At 44.4% G+C, this 16,417-nt stretch overlaps 1 protein-coding gene across 5 annotated transcripts; it reads left to right on the plus strand.

The window, feature by feature from the left end:
• The first annotated feature begins 329 nt into the window (after nucleotides 1-329).
• On the plus strand, nucleotides 330-15,276 carry B3GNT2 (UDP-GlcNAc:betaGal beta-1,3-N-acetylglucosaminyltransferase 2). Of its 5 annotated transcripts, none has more exons than XM_058836402.1 (3): nucleotides 1,027-1,206; nucleotides 2,587-2,812; nucleotides 13,461-15,276. In XM_058836402.1, exon 3 carries the CDS (start codon nucleotides 13,470-13,472, stop codon nucleotides 14,661-14,663), a length of 1,194 nt encoding a protein of 397 aa, XP_058692385.1. In that variant the 5' UTR covers nucleotides 1,027-1,206; nucleotides 2,587-2,812; nucleotides 13,461-13,469; the 3' UTR covers nucleotides 14,664-15,276. The 5 variants fall into 5 exon arrangements, with proteins under 5 accessions (XP_058692386.1, XP_058692384.1, XP_058692385.1 ...); XM_058836404.1 differs by lacking the exon at nucleotides 1,027-1,206 and adding an exon at nucleotides 1,955-2,089; XM_058836403.1 differs by lacking the exons at nucleotides 1,027-1,206; nucleotides 2,587-2,812 and adding an exon at nucleotides 330-430.
• The last annotated feature ends 1,141 nt before the right edge of the window (nucleotides 15,277-16,417 follow it).

A 16,417-nucleotide genomic window follows, 5' to 3' on the forward strand; every position in this document is an offset into this window, starting at 1 on the left:
CCTCCTGGACTCAGCAGCAAAACCTTTGAAGACTTCCACGAAAAGCTGAGTCAGGTGCAAAGAAGAATGTTTCTTTCAAAGAAGAAACATTAAAAAGTGGCGTGGCACCGCATTTCTCGGCGGGGCTGAGGGGTTTTCCTCTTTCTCTTGGTGCCGTGCAGAAAAAAAACACGAGGGAAAATCGTCCTAAGGGAATGGCCGGCGTCCCGCGGTGCGCACAGACGGACACGGCGCCCGCTGCCAGCACACCAGGGCTGGCACAGGAGCCAGGTGTCACCCGGGGCCACCCCCAGGAGGAGGGTGCCCGGTCTGGGGCCGTCTCCACAGGGAGGGAGCGGCACCTGGCCCGGCTGGAAGGCGAACAGCGGCAACGCGGCGGAGTCTGCCGCCTTCCCCCGGCTCCTCCAATAATACAAACACCTTTTCTGAGGTAAATACCTTCCAGCTCTACAGCCTGGGCCCCGCGGAGCCGGGGGGGGGGCGGCGGGAGAACACCGTGTCCCGCCGGGGACGGGGCCTCGCCGGCCCGCCCCCTCCGCCCGCCCGCGCGCTCCCCTCAGGGCCCGGCGGGGACCCCCCCCGGCCGCCGCCCCGCCCGGCCCCACGGGGCGCGCGCCGCGCGCTCCGCCAACCCGCGGCGCCGGCGGCCGGGAGGGGGCGGGGCAGGGGGCGGGGCCGGGGGCGGGACCGGCGAGCCCCGCTCTGCCCCTCGGCCCCGCCCGCCTCGCCCCCGGCCCCTGCAGCGCGCGGCGGCGCCTGGCGCCCGCTCGCGGGAGCGCGCTCGCGGCGGGAAGGCGCGCGCTCGCGGCGGGGCTTCGCCACAGGGCAACAAGTGAGAGGCGCTCGCCGGCCCCGCTCCCCCCGCCGCGGGCGCGCACCTCGGGCGCGCACCTCGGGCGCGGCCGGCCCGGAGGACACAGCGGCGGGGCGCGCCGTCCCGCGGGGACGGGGGACCAGCCTTCCGCGGCCGCCTCGGCGCCGCCCCGGCATCGCCCTCAGGTGCGGAGCCGCCGCCCGCTGCGGGGGCGGGCGGAGCGGGGCGGCGGCGCGGAGCCCCGGCGGCCGTGAGGGCCGTGGTGGGGCGGCAGGCCGGGGCCGGGCGGGTGGGAGCCCGCGGCGAGGGCAGCCCGCGGCCGGACAAAGCATGGTGGATGCGGAGGCGGCGGCAGCAAGAACCCCGGCGGAGCCCCGCGGCAGCCTGGCAAGGTACGGGCGGGGGGCTCGGCCGCCGCCCCCGCCGGCGCTGCCGGAGCGGCTGAGGAGGGACGGGGGGCAAAAAAAAAGCCCCGTTTTTAAACTTATTTTTTACCTCGCGTGGTTTTTCCAGGTCGCGAGGTTTTCCTTCCCCGTCGCCTCTCGCTTATTTGCGTAGTGACCGCTGCGAGCTGGCGGCGCGGGGGGCGAGGGGCAGGAGACGTAAATTTGGGGGTTTTTTAGGGCTAGATTTTTTATTATTTTTTTCTTTTCCCGGACTGGAAGGTGTCAGGCGGCGGCAGGGCAGGGTCCCAGCACACGGGTGCGGTGTCCCTGCCCCGGCAGTGCTGGCACATGTTGCAGCCAGAGCGGTGGGGAGAGGCACGGTCCGCTGGGCAGGGATGAAACTCGGGCCAGCTCAGCCCGCCGTGTGTTTGTCCTCGCTTTTAATTTTTTTTTTTTATTTTTTTTTTAATTTTTATTTTAATCATTTAGCCGTGGGGAGGTAGCGTTGGTGGTGCCGAAGCCGCGAGGTTTTTCCAGGGAAAGCCGTGGGGCTGCGGCAGTGCCGGGAGCTGCTGCAGTCCGCTCCTTGGCTGGAGGGGAGGGACAGAGGGCGGCGGTGGCGGAGCGGGGACGCTCGCACTGCTCGTGGGGTCACCTCATTAGCCCGCTCCCACTCACCGGCTTAATTATTAACATCCGCCTCGCCATTGTAGAATGTGTAGTGCTGAAGCGGTGGCACTCAAGTGTGGGCTTTGGTGGAGCTGAAAAGGGAGAAAATGTTGTTTTTGCTGGAGTTCGCCTGAATATATGTGCTCCTTCAAGAGATGATGCTTTTCAGCCCTCCCAAACTTCCTGACACATCTTGTGCCGCGTCAGGAGGGGACTTCAGGTTACTCGCAGGGATTGTGGCTGAACTGCAGCTCGCGACTCATTAGTCATCCAGCAAAAATTTGTGGTGAAAGTTACTTGAGTAACCCTTTAATCCGACTTCCCAAAATGCTCGGTGCTATTGGGGTTGATTATTAAATACTCGTGGTTAGTTTTAACTATGCGAAATAAGAGCTTGTGTGGTTCGGTTGTTGTTGTTTTTTTCCCCCTTGTGGGTTTTCCCCTTCCCTCCCCCCCCCCCCCTTTTTTTTTTTTTCTTTATTTTTAATACATTTTGGATAGAAAGACTTGGTTTGAGCACAGAAGAAGTTTAGTCTGGCCGTGCACAAAATTACATGCTAGACATATCATCTGCGAGTTATTGAGAAAACATGATTATAGCGTTGTCCTTTGAGGAAATTTCTGGCAAATTATTGCTCACCGTCTTAAAGAGAGAGCCAGCCCTGAATCCAGTTCTCTTCCCAAGCTGTTGAAAGCGGTTTCGTGCTCTTCTTGCAGCTCCGTTCTGGCGTCAGGCTCCGGTGCTGTCACCGCGGGCGGGGGCGGCAGATGACACCGGGCTGAGCGGGGCTCGCTTGGGATGCAGAGCCTGCCCTGGCGCTCCGTGACCCAGCCGTAATGCCTGATAAAGCACCGGAGGAGCTGAATGAGAGCTGAATTGTTACGAAATGCGTGGAAGAAACGAAACGGAGAATCGGCTTTTCTCGTTCGGCAGATTTAATTTGTAATGGTTTGGTTTTTTTGTTGTTTTGGTGGTTTTTTTTGTTCTTCCCGGGGCTATAAACAACTCGAGAAGATAGGTATCTTTAACAAAACAATACTGCCGTGGAGATGGATTAAAATACAGAATGTTTATCTTGTACCTAAGAATGTAATACTGTCAGAGTCAAAATATTTTGGCTTAAAAGAAACTCTGGTTTTGCTGCTTGCTTTGAACGTGTGACTTTCTACAGGAGATGTTGTGCAGTACTGAGCTGTATTGCTGTAGGGAATCTACGGCTAGAGCATAAAAAATAAAATGTATTTAAAGTCATTCTGTCACCCCGTCACCTGTAAAGTAAGTTTTGCTTGGATTTGTGCTCGTTTCTTTTCCCCACGATGGGGAAAATGGAGCAAGAGGTAGCATTGCTGAAGGGATTTGTTTTTGAAGGTCATGCTTTAGATGGCTGGGAGTGCTAGCTGGCTGTCTGATGCCCTGTTTCATAATAGGTAAAACTCACTAATCTCCCCAGAGGTTGTTCCTAATGGACACAGTGTCAAAAGGTAGTCAAAAGATTTATTATTACTGCCTGGAAGCTGCTCCTGAAATTTTTAAATACTTCTGGGTAATGAAGACACTGCTGAGGAGATCAGTGGAGAAGTGGTGTTTGCTCAGAGAAAAACCAGTGTTTGATGAGAAATGAGAATGGATAAAGTGGTGTCATATTCTGTGCTGGCAAATCCGGGCAATGGTCTGTATGAATAACTCACGGTCTATATAGAGGGAGGGAAAAAAGTGCAGAATTTGAGTCTTCATCTTCTTGCCTATTCCTTGGAGAACCAAGTCTTTCGGAGGAGTGCCGCTCCATGGTGACTTGTCAGTGCTGAGACCCTGAGGAATTGTCATTTTGCTGCCACCTGGTGCAGCTATTTTCGAAGTGGATCCAGCTCTGACAGCGATTTTTTCTGTTGGCTGTGTAAATCCACCTGAAGGAGGAAAAAATGGTAGTGACAAAAGGGTGTGTCGGTGCTGATCATGTTTGAAATGTAGGATTGTGTGTCTCCTACCACAGCCAATATTGTCACATCAGTCAGGAAGCTGGGCTGGCTTGTCACCGATCTGTGCGGTCGTATTGCTCCAAATTAACCAGAGGATATGAAAAAGATTGAGCAGCACCAATTAAAATCCTCAGCCAAGCTCTTTGGTGTCTTGTTCTTTCTCGACAGATCACTGACTTTTTGACAAATGTGTCAGATGATGATGCAAAATCTTTACTTCAGACGGGTTGTGAAACTTCTCCGAGTTGGTTACTTGGTGAACTTTTCCTGTGTGTGCTGTCAGCCTTGTGCTGCCAAGTGACTAAAGCAGCTCTGTCGGAAGTGCAGCGAAGTCTGACATTCCAGGTCTTTGTCTTTTACTGGATTTGGTTTCGTTTCCTGCCGTAAAAAAAACATCAATTGCTTCTTTTTGAAGAATTTGCAGTCTGCATAGTACAGGCTGGGGGGTTTCTTGTAAGTAGAGCTTGAAGTGTATAATTCTCAAACTTGCCAAGAATAGGCCAAAGGCGGGGTGGAGGGAAGATATTGGCAAGAGTAAACCGATTATGGCAATAAGTTTTCCGTAAAAAGCACAGAATATAGAAAAAAAAACCCATGTATTTAATCAAAATAATGAGATTTTTAAACTTATTTTTAATGTTAATGTTTCTTGAAGGCCGTTAGGATTGATTGCCTTCCAAAAGCTTGAAACCATCTTTGTCTCTCTCACAGGTTGTTGGTTTGGGATTTTTTTCTTAGTATATCTCTTTATTACATTTTCTGTTACTCTATGGTAGAAATGCATTGGTGATTTTGAAGCAAGTAGCCATCCATTTACTTTTTAAATTCAAACTTCAATTTATTTTTCAGGTATATGCAATAACAGTCCCTAAATCATTTTTAACCACCATGTTAACAGTTGCTTTAGGAAGAAGGTTGGGTGCATGTGCAATCACAGGATGAGTGCTTGATGTTTATGGTGTGTCATAGTCTGTGTTCATATGAGTGCTTATTATGGAATCATTGTTGGAACAGGGATCCCCACAGGGATAGCTGGAGTCCAACTCCTGGCCCTGCACTGGACAGTGCTTCGTGTGGTTTGGAGAAGAATTTGTGCCTGTGAGTGCGGTTTACAAAAATTCCTAGTGTGTTATCCCTGTTCTGCCATGTTCTGACCTCACAGAGATATATTTAGATGCTTTTATCAGTTCACGATTGTATCCCTTTATGTAAGCAAGCACCCTTCATGTTCTTGAAAAACAGCAAAAAAGAAAGAAAAGATGATGATAATGGTAGAATGAAATACAGGCTCTTCCTGTCGTTTTAGTACAGAGTGAAGAAGTCACCGACTAAAAAATTGGGGAATAAATGTCAGACCTGTGCAGTAACATTTTTCTTTCCTGTCCAGTAACATTTTTCTTTTACATGGGGAGCACTGTCAGGGACCTGGGACTCGATCCTGCTCTTTGCACGTATCTTTCTCGCTGATTTCCTTGAGCCTTTTGGGATTTCAAAGACGCCTAAATGTAAACTTCCCTCAGTCTCCAAATCGTGTAAAAACCCAGTGAAAAGACTGGATCATTAAACTGTCTTCTGATGAACTGTGCAGAAGAATGATTGAATTGGTGTCTCGTGAGAGGCAATTAGCATTTAAGTAAGGAAAAGAATCCCTGTGTGTGATGGGTGTGGTGCTGAGAGTTTTCAAGGGATAATTAATGCAACAGTTTCCATCAGCAGCTGGTTAAGAAAGCTTTCTTGTTTGGGAGAAATACAACAGTAAGAGTTGAAAAGCATTTAATTTGGAGACAGTTTTGTTCGTCTTTGTAAATAAGTTCTGAAATTTAGCAGCTGCTTCATCTTAAGCACTCTCAGAAGAGTTAGTCTTGAGAGTGAATTGACCAAATCCCTTCAATTGTAAACCAGCTATCTGGATCAAACGAGCAAGAAATCTTCACTTGTGGGTGGGAATGACTAATTCCACTAAAATTACCTGTACAAGTGTAATTCCCAGAGGCTCAGTGGTTTATGAACCGGCAGACGACCTGCTTATTAGTATGGGATTTCCAGGAGAATTGACGGTGGTGGTAAAGGTTTGTGTGCCCCACCGAGGTGTGCTGTGGGATGAGCTCCGAGATTCCTGCCGGGAGCATCCTGCTGTATCCCGGGCCAGTTCAGTGGTGTCTGTGCCCCCAGCCTTGTGCTGGTGTAGCTGTTTGTGCAGCTGGGTCGTGAGCTGAATTGGGGAACTAAGCGGTTTGAGAAATAACCTCATCTGTTTGCTCGTCTTCGGGGCTATACGTAATGTAACACAGTGAGCCACGCAAATATGGGAATTCATGGCTTGGGAAAAGCTGGAATTCTTTTAAGTGAGTTAAAGGGGAGCTGCTGCTGAATTCCCGACTGTCCCCTGAATGTGATGCTGGTTTTATCTTATTTGAGCAATTACGGTTTTTAATCTCCCATTTGAAAGTTGGAAGCTGCTTATAGGAAGCTGTCTTCGGGATGGAAATTGGTGTTGCAAACTTATTGTTTATCTGCTTTTGAATAAAAACAATTAAAACCCATGCAGAACAGCCTCAGGTTGATTACTCCAACCACTCTCAAGCTTTGTGGATGCTCACTTTGATGTGCAGGTAGCAGGTACAGAAGGTGCTACTCGGATTTAGAAGTTTCTAATCGGGTTAGATGATTATCTGCTGTTAACAAAAACGGGAGTTAGCTGCCTAGCCGGCTTAAAGATCTTTTACACAATCCTCCTGGTACTTATATGCATCTTTAGCTGCCTAAAGCTGCTGGAAAAATTGTTCCCTTTTCCATAAACTTGATGGGCTGCAACGAGATCTGTATCTTGGGTTTTATAGCTTTGAAGGAGGACAATGGACTTCTCTGCTTACAACTCCACTGATTTTTCTGAACTTTAAATGAATTATTCAGAAAGGTGAAGAACTTATGTAAATGTTAATTACACCTGAAACCAAACAGTTGAAGACAAAAGTATTTTTCATGTATTTGCATTTTTAAATGTAGGGTTTGCATTCTTCAGCGTGTTTAGCTCACTACTGTCAAGTTCAGAGGCAGATCCCAGAATTCTGACATGAATATTTACGGTATGAATTTGGTTTGAATTGACTTCTGAGTAACCACGTAGCACTGGCAGGGAAATATGGCTTGAGATGGCTGGGAATTTTACCCTCCCAGTTGTTTATCCCATCACATAAAGGCAGCAGCTTGGGGAAATCAAATTGAAAACCAGTTGTTCATTTTTAACCCTAAAGGACAGTGGTAACCAGGGGTAGGTGTTGACTTCGTCAGCTGTACCAAGTTACATTGTTCTTGTTTTTGAAACATAGTTTTTAGTAGCGTGGTTTGTGTCTAACGTGGGCGAGAAGACAAAGCAGAGGTAAAATTTTGATGACCTGAGGTACACTGCTTGAAGGATGGTTTTGTTAGTTGACTAATAATGATTGCTCTCTGTGCTGACATAAAGGTGGTTGGCATATGGCTAAGGCAGGATTAATTACTGGTTTTAAGATAAAACTGGAAGAGATACCAGGAGCAAATGAGTTGTCTTGTTTGTGGAAATTATGGTTATCTGCATTTTGCGCAGGTTTTCTAAATCATGAGTTTTATTTCAGATACAGCACAAAACTAAGAAGCAAGAGAGTGTCTGTCCTGCGGACTTTCTCTCTTTAAATGCCTGCTGAAAGCATCAGTCAGCTTTGCAATGTGTTCTGTCCATTCTTTCTCACCAGAGCTAGCACTGATCCAAGCACAAGGAGGTGTCTGGGAGGAAGGTGGTTCCTTATCCTCTTCCTTGGCTTTCTGGTAACTGTGGGCAGATAAAGGGCAGCTGAAACGAGCCCCATAGCAAACAGCAGCCATGGGTGGCTGATAACGGGTCAGGGTCAGTCGCTGCCCTGGGTGCAGAAAGTGCCGGAGAAATTCGGGCCCTGGGGTGTACCTTGTGGTGGAATGGGTGGCCCAGACTCTGTCCCTGGTGGAGCAGTGCTGGTTGTGCCTGGCCCTGCCCGAGGGAGCTCTGGATGAAGGTGGGAACCAGCAGCAGCAGTGTGCTGGGACATGAGAGCTGAGGCTGCTGACAGATGGGCTCTGCTGTGGCCTGGGCTGTGCCAGCTTTCCCCCTTCTCCTGCACCATTCCCAGTGTTTGTGCAGCACAACATCGAGTGATGGGAGCTGGCTGAAAGCTAATTGCTGCTCTGTTGTAGGCTCTTTATCGTCCTCCAGCTCCCTGAACTGATTCACCACAATCAAATCAGTGCAAAGGTAGATGGGACTGTGCAGTTTATGCAGGGGAAGGAATAAATTATAGGAATGAGTCAGCTATGACTGAAATTGTTTTAAACTGCCGTGGAATTGCGCTCCCCAACTTCTAATTGATGTGATGAATGACAATTAATTTTGTTCCAAGAAATATTTCTCTGCTGACACTGGGTTAAATCCCTTCTGTTGATTCCTTATAATTTACTGTTTGTTCCAGCTGAAGCCTATCAAGTGAAAACTGAAGTTCTTCTTAAATCAGAAGCTGGCAACTCTGGGTTATTCCTAACAAATTTACAACATCATTATTCTCAAGCTTGAACTGACCTTAGAATGACATGAGAATTTTTTGTGTTAACCAGTTGGGAAATACAGGTCAAATCTGCTACCACAGGCCTTCAACTACTGGCATATTAAACTTTAATATTCATTTTTATAGTGGGTTGAAATGTTACACTCGGTTGTCAATGTGAAATCTCACTTACTGAAAAAAAACTCAAAATCAACAATCCAAATAATTTTTTACTGTTAAACAAAGAAACCAAACTTTTTTCATCACAGGTTTTTTGTTGTTTTGGGATTGGTTTATTTTTCATGAGCAGTTAGGAACACCTTCATAGGATATCTAGTGTGGCTGCAGGCATGCCAGTGTGGAATGGTAATGCTAGCATGATGCAATAATTTATTGAGACACTGCCATTGCTTAAATAGACTTTTGTAGGTGTGGTGTACATGTGCAGCAGCTACATTGCTTGTTCATCCCTGTGGAAAACCAGGACCAAACTCAAGTAGTCTATACCAGTAGAAAAATTGGAATATCCATTTAACCCAGGATAGAGTTTACAGAATATTTTTCATAATGGCCTATTTTTGCATATGCCTTGATCTTCTGTAAGAAACACGAGAATTCAAATAAGAAGCTGAACATTCTTTCAGCCAATCCCAGGATTTAATTCTAACAGGTTAAAAAAAAAAAATTAGGTCTAACATGCAGTGAATTCAATAGGTGCACCATATTTAAACATTTTCTCGAGAGACACCTGCAAATAATTTAAAATACAGACCGGGTTGGGATGATCTGATGATTTACTGGTACCTGACTCATTTAAAAAATGGCTGAAAAAATAGATTACTGTCTGGCTGAAGGTTTGGGGATTTCAGCAGTTTGGTTTGGGGTTGGAAATACCAGTTTGAGACAGTGGTGAGCTGATGGTATCTCTTCCTTCTCTGAGAGTTCTGTCAAGCAGGAATTTCACATAGAGTGGTTTTAAAGAAGTTGAAAGTAACTTTTTACCGTTGAATGACTTTGTAAAGATAGCTTGATGCAAAGATAACTCCATGCAGACTCTGTGGGTGTTGTCCTCTCTTGTGTGGTAATAGAATAGCGAGTCATTCTGTTCTCTGTGTGGGGGAAAATTGAGGAACCAGGATAGTTCACAAAAGTTGAAAATATAGAGAGGATTCAAAAAAATGCTTGGACAAAGTGAGATTAGGTTCAATTACATAAGTAAACATTGCTCAAATGCAAGTCTGGCCCTCTAAAACCTTATTACAAAAAAATGGGAGCATTACTAGACAAATGCCTCACTACCATTAATTCTCTTGGATGGGAGCAGGGTTTGGGGCTTTTTGGTGTTGCTCTTGAGGGACTTTTGAGAAAAAATGTGCTGAAGACAACTAATGGGAGACAGAATGTGAAGTTACTTTGGCAGTTATTCAAACTCTTTATAGTTCTTTATGCCTTGGGCTGTGTTTTAGGAAACTATATTCACATCCTTCTTGCTGTATTTACTCAGATCTTGAAATTCCATGCCTGAGTTTCACTGGTGTCCTTTGGTATTAAAATACTGGAAGATTAGAATTTCTCCCAAAGCTAAATAATATGATGAAAGATGTCTCAAAGCAGGTATATGTAAATAATTAAAAGTAATATTAAAATAAACATCAGCTGCTCTGAATTTCAGTGTGGTTTTTGGTGCTTTGAGTAGCTTGTTGCTATTGTAGTTACTTTCCTGCAGCTGGAACATTGTTTCAGGCTGTTTTGGTTGGAGAAGACAGAAAACATTGTCTGTTTCCAGTGGTAACCACTGCATGAGACAGGTTTCTGCAGAAGGGCAATGCAGATATCTGTTCAATATTCTCCTGTTCTTAAGGTTTTCTTAATTACTGTCGTATGAAAGGGGATTTGTGTAAAATTCTGAGGGGGGAAGAGAGATTTGATGGTGTGCAGTTAGAAAATAAACAGCATTCAAGTTCTTTAAAGCTGGAAATAGCACAGACTCGCTGCAGCAGCTCGAGGCTCTCAACATCATCTTGTTCCAAAACTGTTGCTCAGTCCAGAAATCTCTTGACTCGCTGAACAGAGCTGAGCTATTTAGACTGATGCATCTCACATTTAACTGATGCATCTCACAGGAGATTAGAAGGACTGCACATGGCTTGTGATGTGTTAAGTAGCTAAAACAGTTAATTTCAGAAGCAGCAGTGTCACTATTGCATGTGCTGTTGCTGGCACTGTCAGAAGTGGTGCTGCATGTACAGCTGCTCTAAGGGACATCAGGCCCTAAATTGAAGTTACATGGGAACATCCAGGTCTGCCCTAGCACCACTTACAGCCTCTGCAAAGAGACAAAGGTGGTTATGTCTGTCAGATACCTGAATTACAGCTTGGCTTTGCCAGATTCCTGATAGTTTAGTCCTGGACCAGTAGGGTGGTAGGTGTGATACCTGCAGGTAAAAGGGATTATTTTATCTTTTGTCAGCCCCAGTAAGTAAATGGACTCATAATTCTCAGGTTTGGCAGTCAGATAATGTAGATGTGGTACTCATCCCACTTAGAAAATACAGCCTAACTCCTGCCCTCAGAGAAGTATTTACAGTGAAGGGCCATGGTTTCTGTCAGACTTGAAGGAGGTGGAAAAGTTGTGTTTTACCTTGGGCCTGCACAAATGATTCGATTGGTTCAGCTGCTTGTGGAGCCACAGGCAGGATCCACAGGGTAGAGGCTGGGAGTGTTTGCTTGTGGTGGTGATGATAGCATTTACTGATTTACTGTGCTTTGTGAGATGGGGCCGCTGTCGTCTTGCCAGACTTGTACCTTCTTTGCTGAAAAGCTCTGCCAAGTCTAACAGTAAATGGGGATCTTCCTGCTCAGGATCCCAGTCTCATTTGCTGCAGGATATTGCAGTCACGGTGGACTGAAGGATGTTGTTGAGTGTTTGAAATAAGTCTTTGCAAATGGTGTCTCGTTGTGCCAGAGGAGTCTCAGGTCAAGTATCCAGATGTCTTAGAGGTGCTGAATGCTCTCAGCTTGGTGAGATGTGACAGATGAACTGTGTGGTGCTGCATATCTTGAAAAATCAACCTTTGGCTTTGTGACAATCCCGTGTTTGTTGGCTGTTCCTAGGAGGGAGTGGTCACCCTGTTGTCTCTGGAGTCCCGGGATCATAGGTCACATCATTTGCTGCTTAGTGGGAAGTGCTGTAGAGGACAGGGCAGATGTTCATGCTGAGCTGTGTGGAACAGCACAAAACAGGGGATGGCTCCTTGTCCAGTATTTTTGTCTCTAGTGAAAGGGAAATGTAGGAAACCTGTGTATTTATCTGTTTTTAGCTGCAGTTGAGAGAGGAAGGTAGTTTCTTTGAAATCTGTGTGACCAACCCCAGCGCTTTCTTAGCAGTTCAGCTGTTTTATATTTAATGATGGCACTGACCACAAGTGTGGTTTTGTCTTTGAGATATAGAAGAAAACTGCTTCAAAATTAGAAGAGAAACTTCACAGCTGACTGGGAGTAGAATATGAAATAAAATAGATCTGGCCTGAGCATATACAGAGTTAAATGCACAGATGGGACATGAGGAAGCACAGGCATTTTTCTGAGAAGCCGTTTTTTCTAGGAGTGGCTTTGGATTTCAATTCCAGAAGAACACCCCCACACCCCTTTTTGGATTTAATAATGGTTATGAATTAAATAAGAAAAAAAAAAAAAGATTATTGATTATTTACTTGCTGATCCCTTCCTAAATTTTTAGTAGTTTAGTGTTTAACTTGTTGAGGAGTAAAACAAAGTAAGACTGATGAAACCATAGGAGACCAAGGGTCAGTGTAACTCAGGTGTCTGGGGATGGCTGAGAAAAAGAAAACAGCAGCAAATGCAAGGTGTTCTTCTCAGTCTGCCTCCCTGTCTGCTGCTCTATGACCTCAGGGCCTGAGGCAGTGCTCACAGCTGGGCTTTCAACAGTCAGCACAAATCCTTTATTACATTAGCTTTTTCTGATCTTCCAATAATCATTTATACTCCTGGCACATGAAAGTGTCTTTGGCAGTGAGTTCTGTATGTGACTTCAGCGTACTCCTTGTAACCTCCTTATTCATTCTGAATTATTTGTGGAGCTTGTACACTGATGTATCCCAGAGCTAGTAAACGGTTTGGTAAGCACTGCTCTAGAGGAACACACTGTTTTTGTGTTTTTGTGTTGCTCCCTGTACTGTATTCCTTGTATACCTGCATTTTGACAACTGTGGAAAAAAGAGAGATTGATCCATTTTCTCCCCCTGTAAAAACTGAAGATGGATCACAGAACTTTTGATGTGACAGAGATGTACACATACTGTTCCAAGTCTTGCATATATGGGAGAACTCTCCTTTTTTTATCTTTTCATGGTTTTTCCCTTCCTAGTAATAATTACACTTCTGCTTTAATTTACTGTTTGAATTTCTTTCTCCAGCTGAAGGGGGGAGAAAAAATTCCAAGTTCATGTTCCCTTGTGTCTGAATATCAGCAATGCAGCTGGCAAGTTCTGTCAGCCTTTCTTCCAAGGAATATCCAAGTGGAATTGTCAGAAACTGTGTGCTTTAAAATTTGGCTCTGCCCTTTATGTAGTTGAGAGGTGTGAGAGTGCAAGTATAAAAGCTTGAAACCTAATTTAAAAATAACTGACCTTATCATATAGCAATTTATTCTATACCCTTCAGTTCACCTTACTAGCAGAAAAAAAAAGCTGCCTTTGCCAAGCTGAGGGCTCAGATTCTAATTATTATACAGTCAAGTGTTTAAAGGGGATCTAAATGAGAAGCAAAAACTGCTGGCTAATTTAGACTCACCATGAAAAGCTGTGTAACTTTCCTAAGCTGCAAATGGAAACTTCACATTTGTACCAACTTGCTGATGAAACTCCAAACCATATGTGTGTGTGTGTGTGTGTTAGAGACAGATTAACTGTTTCTTCTTCAGGGGTGTAGGTAACCTTGGTTTTTAGGCTACTAACTTGCATTTGAAAGTAGTTTGCATTTTTAATGAGATCAAGAACTTGCTTTGAAGAAAGCTAAAAATACTTTTTTTCTATTTATTTCTAGATATGAGAAATGAGTGTTGGACGCAGAAGATTAAAGCTGCTGGGAATTCTGATGATGGTAAACATTTTTATTTATGTGATTGTGGAAGTCTCAAAGAGCGGCAGCCAAGACAAGAATGCAAAAGGCCGTGTTGTTATACCACGTAGCAACTTCTGGAGGAAATACACTCCTCAGAAAGCTTATTGGAACAAACAGCAACAGAAGCTTGAGCTGCTGTACAACCCAATTCTGTCCTTGCTGTCCAATATGACTGTGGAGGAGAACTTAGTTTCTAACCTCAGTGCTCTCAGTTCTTGTGACCCTGACCCCTTGGTGCACTCAGAGGTTAGTGACTTTGCAAACTTGCCAGACAGATTCAAAGACTTCCTCCTCTATTTGAGGTGTAGAAATTACTCATTGCTAATAGATCAGCCAAACAAGTGTGAACAGAAACCTTTCCTGCTGCTGGCTATTAAGTCACTTATACCCCATTTTGATAGAAGACAAGCAATTAGGGAATCCTGGGGCAAGGAAATAGAATCAGGGGATGTGATAGTCAGAAGGGTCTTCTTGCTTGGGCAGACCCCACCAGAGGATAATTTTCCTGACCTTTCACACATGATTAAATTTGAGAGTGACACCCACCGAGACATTCTCCTCTGGAACTACAGAGACACTTTCTTCAATCTGACTCTGAAAGAGGTGCTGTTTCTGAAGTGGGTCAGCAGCAGCTGCGCAAACGTCCAGTTTATTTTTAAGGGTGATGATGATGTTTTTGTGAATACCAATCAGATCCTGGATTACTTGAAGAGTTTATCAAAGGAAAAAGCCAAAGACTTATTTATAGGTGACGTGATCAAAGATGCTGGACCTCACAGAGAGAAAAAATTGAAGTACTACATCCCAGAAAGCGTTTATGAAGGTTCGTATCCCCCGTACGCAGGAGGCGGTGGGTTCCTGTACTCTGGTGATCTGGCACTAAGACTGAATAATGCATCTGACCAGGTACTCCTCTACCCTATTGATGATGTTTATACTGGAATGTGCCTTCAGAAGCTTGGGCTGGCTCCAGAAAAACACAAAGGCTTCAAAACATTTGATATCGAAGAGAAATACAGAAATAACATCTGTTCCTACACAAACTTAATGTTAGTGCACAGTAGAAAACCTCAAGAAATGATTAAGATTTGGACACGCTTGCAAGATCCACACTTAAATTGTTAAAGTAATGTGCATAAGTGTCTTAAGTCCAAAGAACTTTGCAAGTTTGGATCACTGAAGCTCTGTCTAATAGCTGAATTTTCGCTGTAAACTTTTTCCTGTACTTCTGAAAATGAGAGTTAATACTAAAATTTGGAGGGATGGCTTGAAGACTCGGTCCTGACTTTTCCACTGTTGTGGTGGTCGTTATGTTTCAATATTGGTCTTAATTTTAAAAAAGACTTTGAGGCTATAACTAGCTGTCAGTGACTGGTTAGCTGTACTGGAAACAGGGATTGCCTACCACAATGCATCTTGCATTAATTGTGATGGTGGAAGATAATTTTCCCTTGAGTAGTGTTTGTGTGTGGAAACCACTGCAAATTGAAAATACACAAATAGGGGGAATGTCATTTTACTTTTAGATATGATAGGCTTATGAGACTTGAAAAAAAATTTTTTTTTTAAATTTTATTTATGTTTTTCAGTTCTTTTGCACCCTGGAATGGTTTTTTTTCCCTTTACTTACGATCCTTTGTGCAAAGTGTACCTGTGTCTGAAGGATTTAACCTTTTATTAGATGAAGTTTTTTTTGGTTGGTTTTTTTTGGTTTTGTTTTGGGTTTTTTTTTTTTGGTTTTTTTTGGGGGGGGTTTTTTTTTGGGTTTTTTTTTTGGTTTTTTTTTTTAAAGGCATAGCTCTGCTGGAAATGCCCCCTAAGAGCTTAATGTGTAAGGAAAAAGATGAGGGTTTTTTGGGGGCTGGGCAGGTAGGGCTGCCCCAGCCTCAAGCCTACTTACTGAAGCTGACTTATTGCTCATGTTACTTCTGTGGAAAGCTACTCTGGTGAATCCTTGTTTTCTGTTTGGGCACTAAATGTGATCAGGTAGCTTGATTTGATGGAAATTATTGAAATTGCACATTGCTTCTTGAGGGCGTGGTTTGGGTCTCCTGTAAAGCGGCTGCAAATCCAGAATTGTGCAGATCCCAAGAGCTTCGATTCCGAACCAAACTTTGAAGCTTGCATGAAGCCTCATGTAGAGTTACATGTGTCCTCAAAACTCAGATCTTCTCTATTTCCACACCTTGCTTATAAGAATTACTCTAAATAGTGGTCGCTTTCTTTGTATATGTAGAAGTGCCTGTCTATTTATTGTTCAGATTGAAGACCAAAACATTTTCTTAAATATATTTTGTGGAACATTTTATTTGTATAGTGTTGTCACTCGGATATTTAAATAGAGCATGATATTTTAAATCTGAGATGTGTAACGTGGTAAATAAAGCTAATTGTTATTTTTGAATTTGAAAAATAAAATGTGATTTAAATATTTCTGGTAATGCTTCATGGTTGACTTGCAGAGCCGGTTGCATTTACATTTCAGAAGTTCAGAAACAAAAGGTTTTATTTGAAAGATTTCTCTAAGCTTATGTAGCAGACTATCAAGAAATTATCACAGTTGTATCTATATTTATTAGATGCTGGAATAGATGGACAACTCTGGTGAAAGCAAGGGGGACATTAAGTGCCTTGGGACAAACAGTATGTACAGAAATAATTGTCTGTACAATACCATTGCTGATGCAACTGAAAGGAATCGAGAGCAAGGAGTGAATGGCTGGCACTTGAAATTTTTCATTGAAACAACTTGGCAACAACACCTCTTTTTTGCTTTTTCACCTGCTTGCTTTTTCCTTCGTTTACCTGGAACAAGTGTGGTGCTTTATTTGCTCAGGGAGAGGTGAGGTGTTCTGGTCTTCCATCTCTTTGTTCTGTAG

This window comes from Poecile atricapillus, chromosome 3 (genome assembly GCF_030490865.1).
Source record: "Poecile atricapillus isolate bPoeAtr1 chromosome 3, bPoeAtr1.hap1, whole genome shotgun sequence".
NCBI lineage: Eukaryota > Metazoa > Chordata > Aves > Passeriformes > Paridae > Poecile > Poecile atricapillus.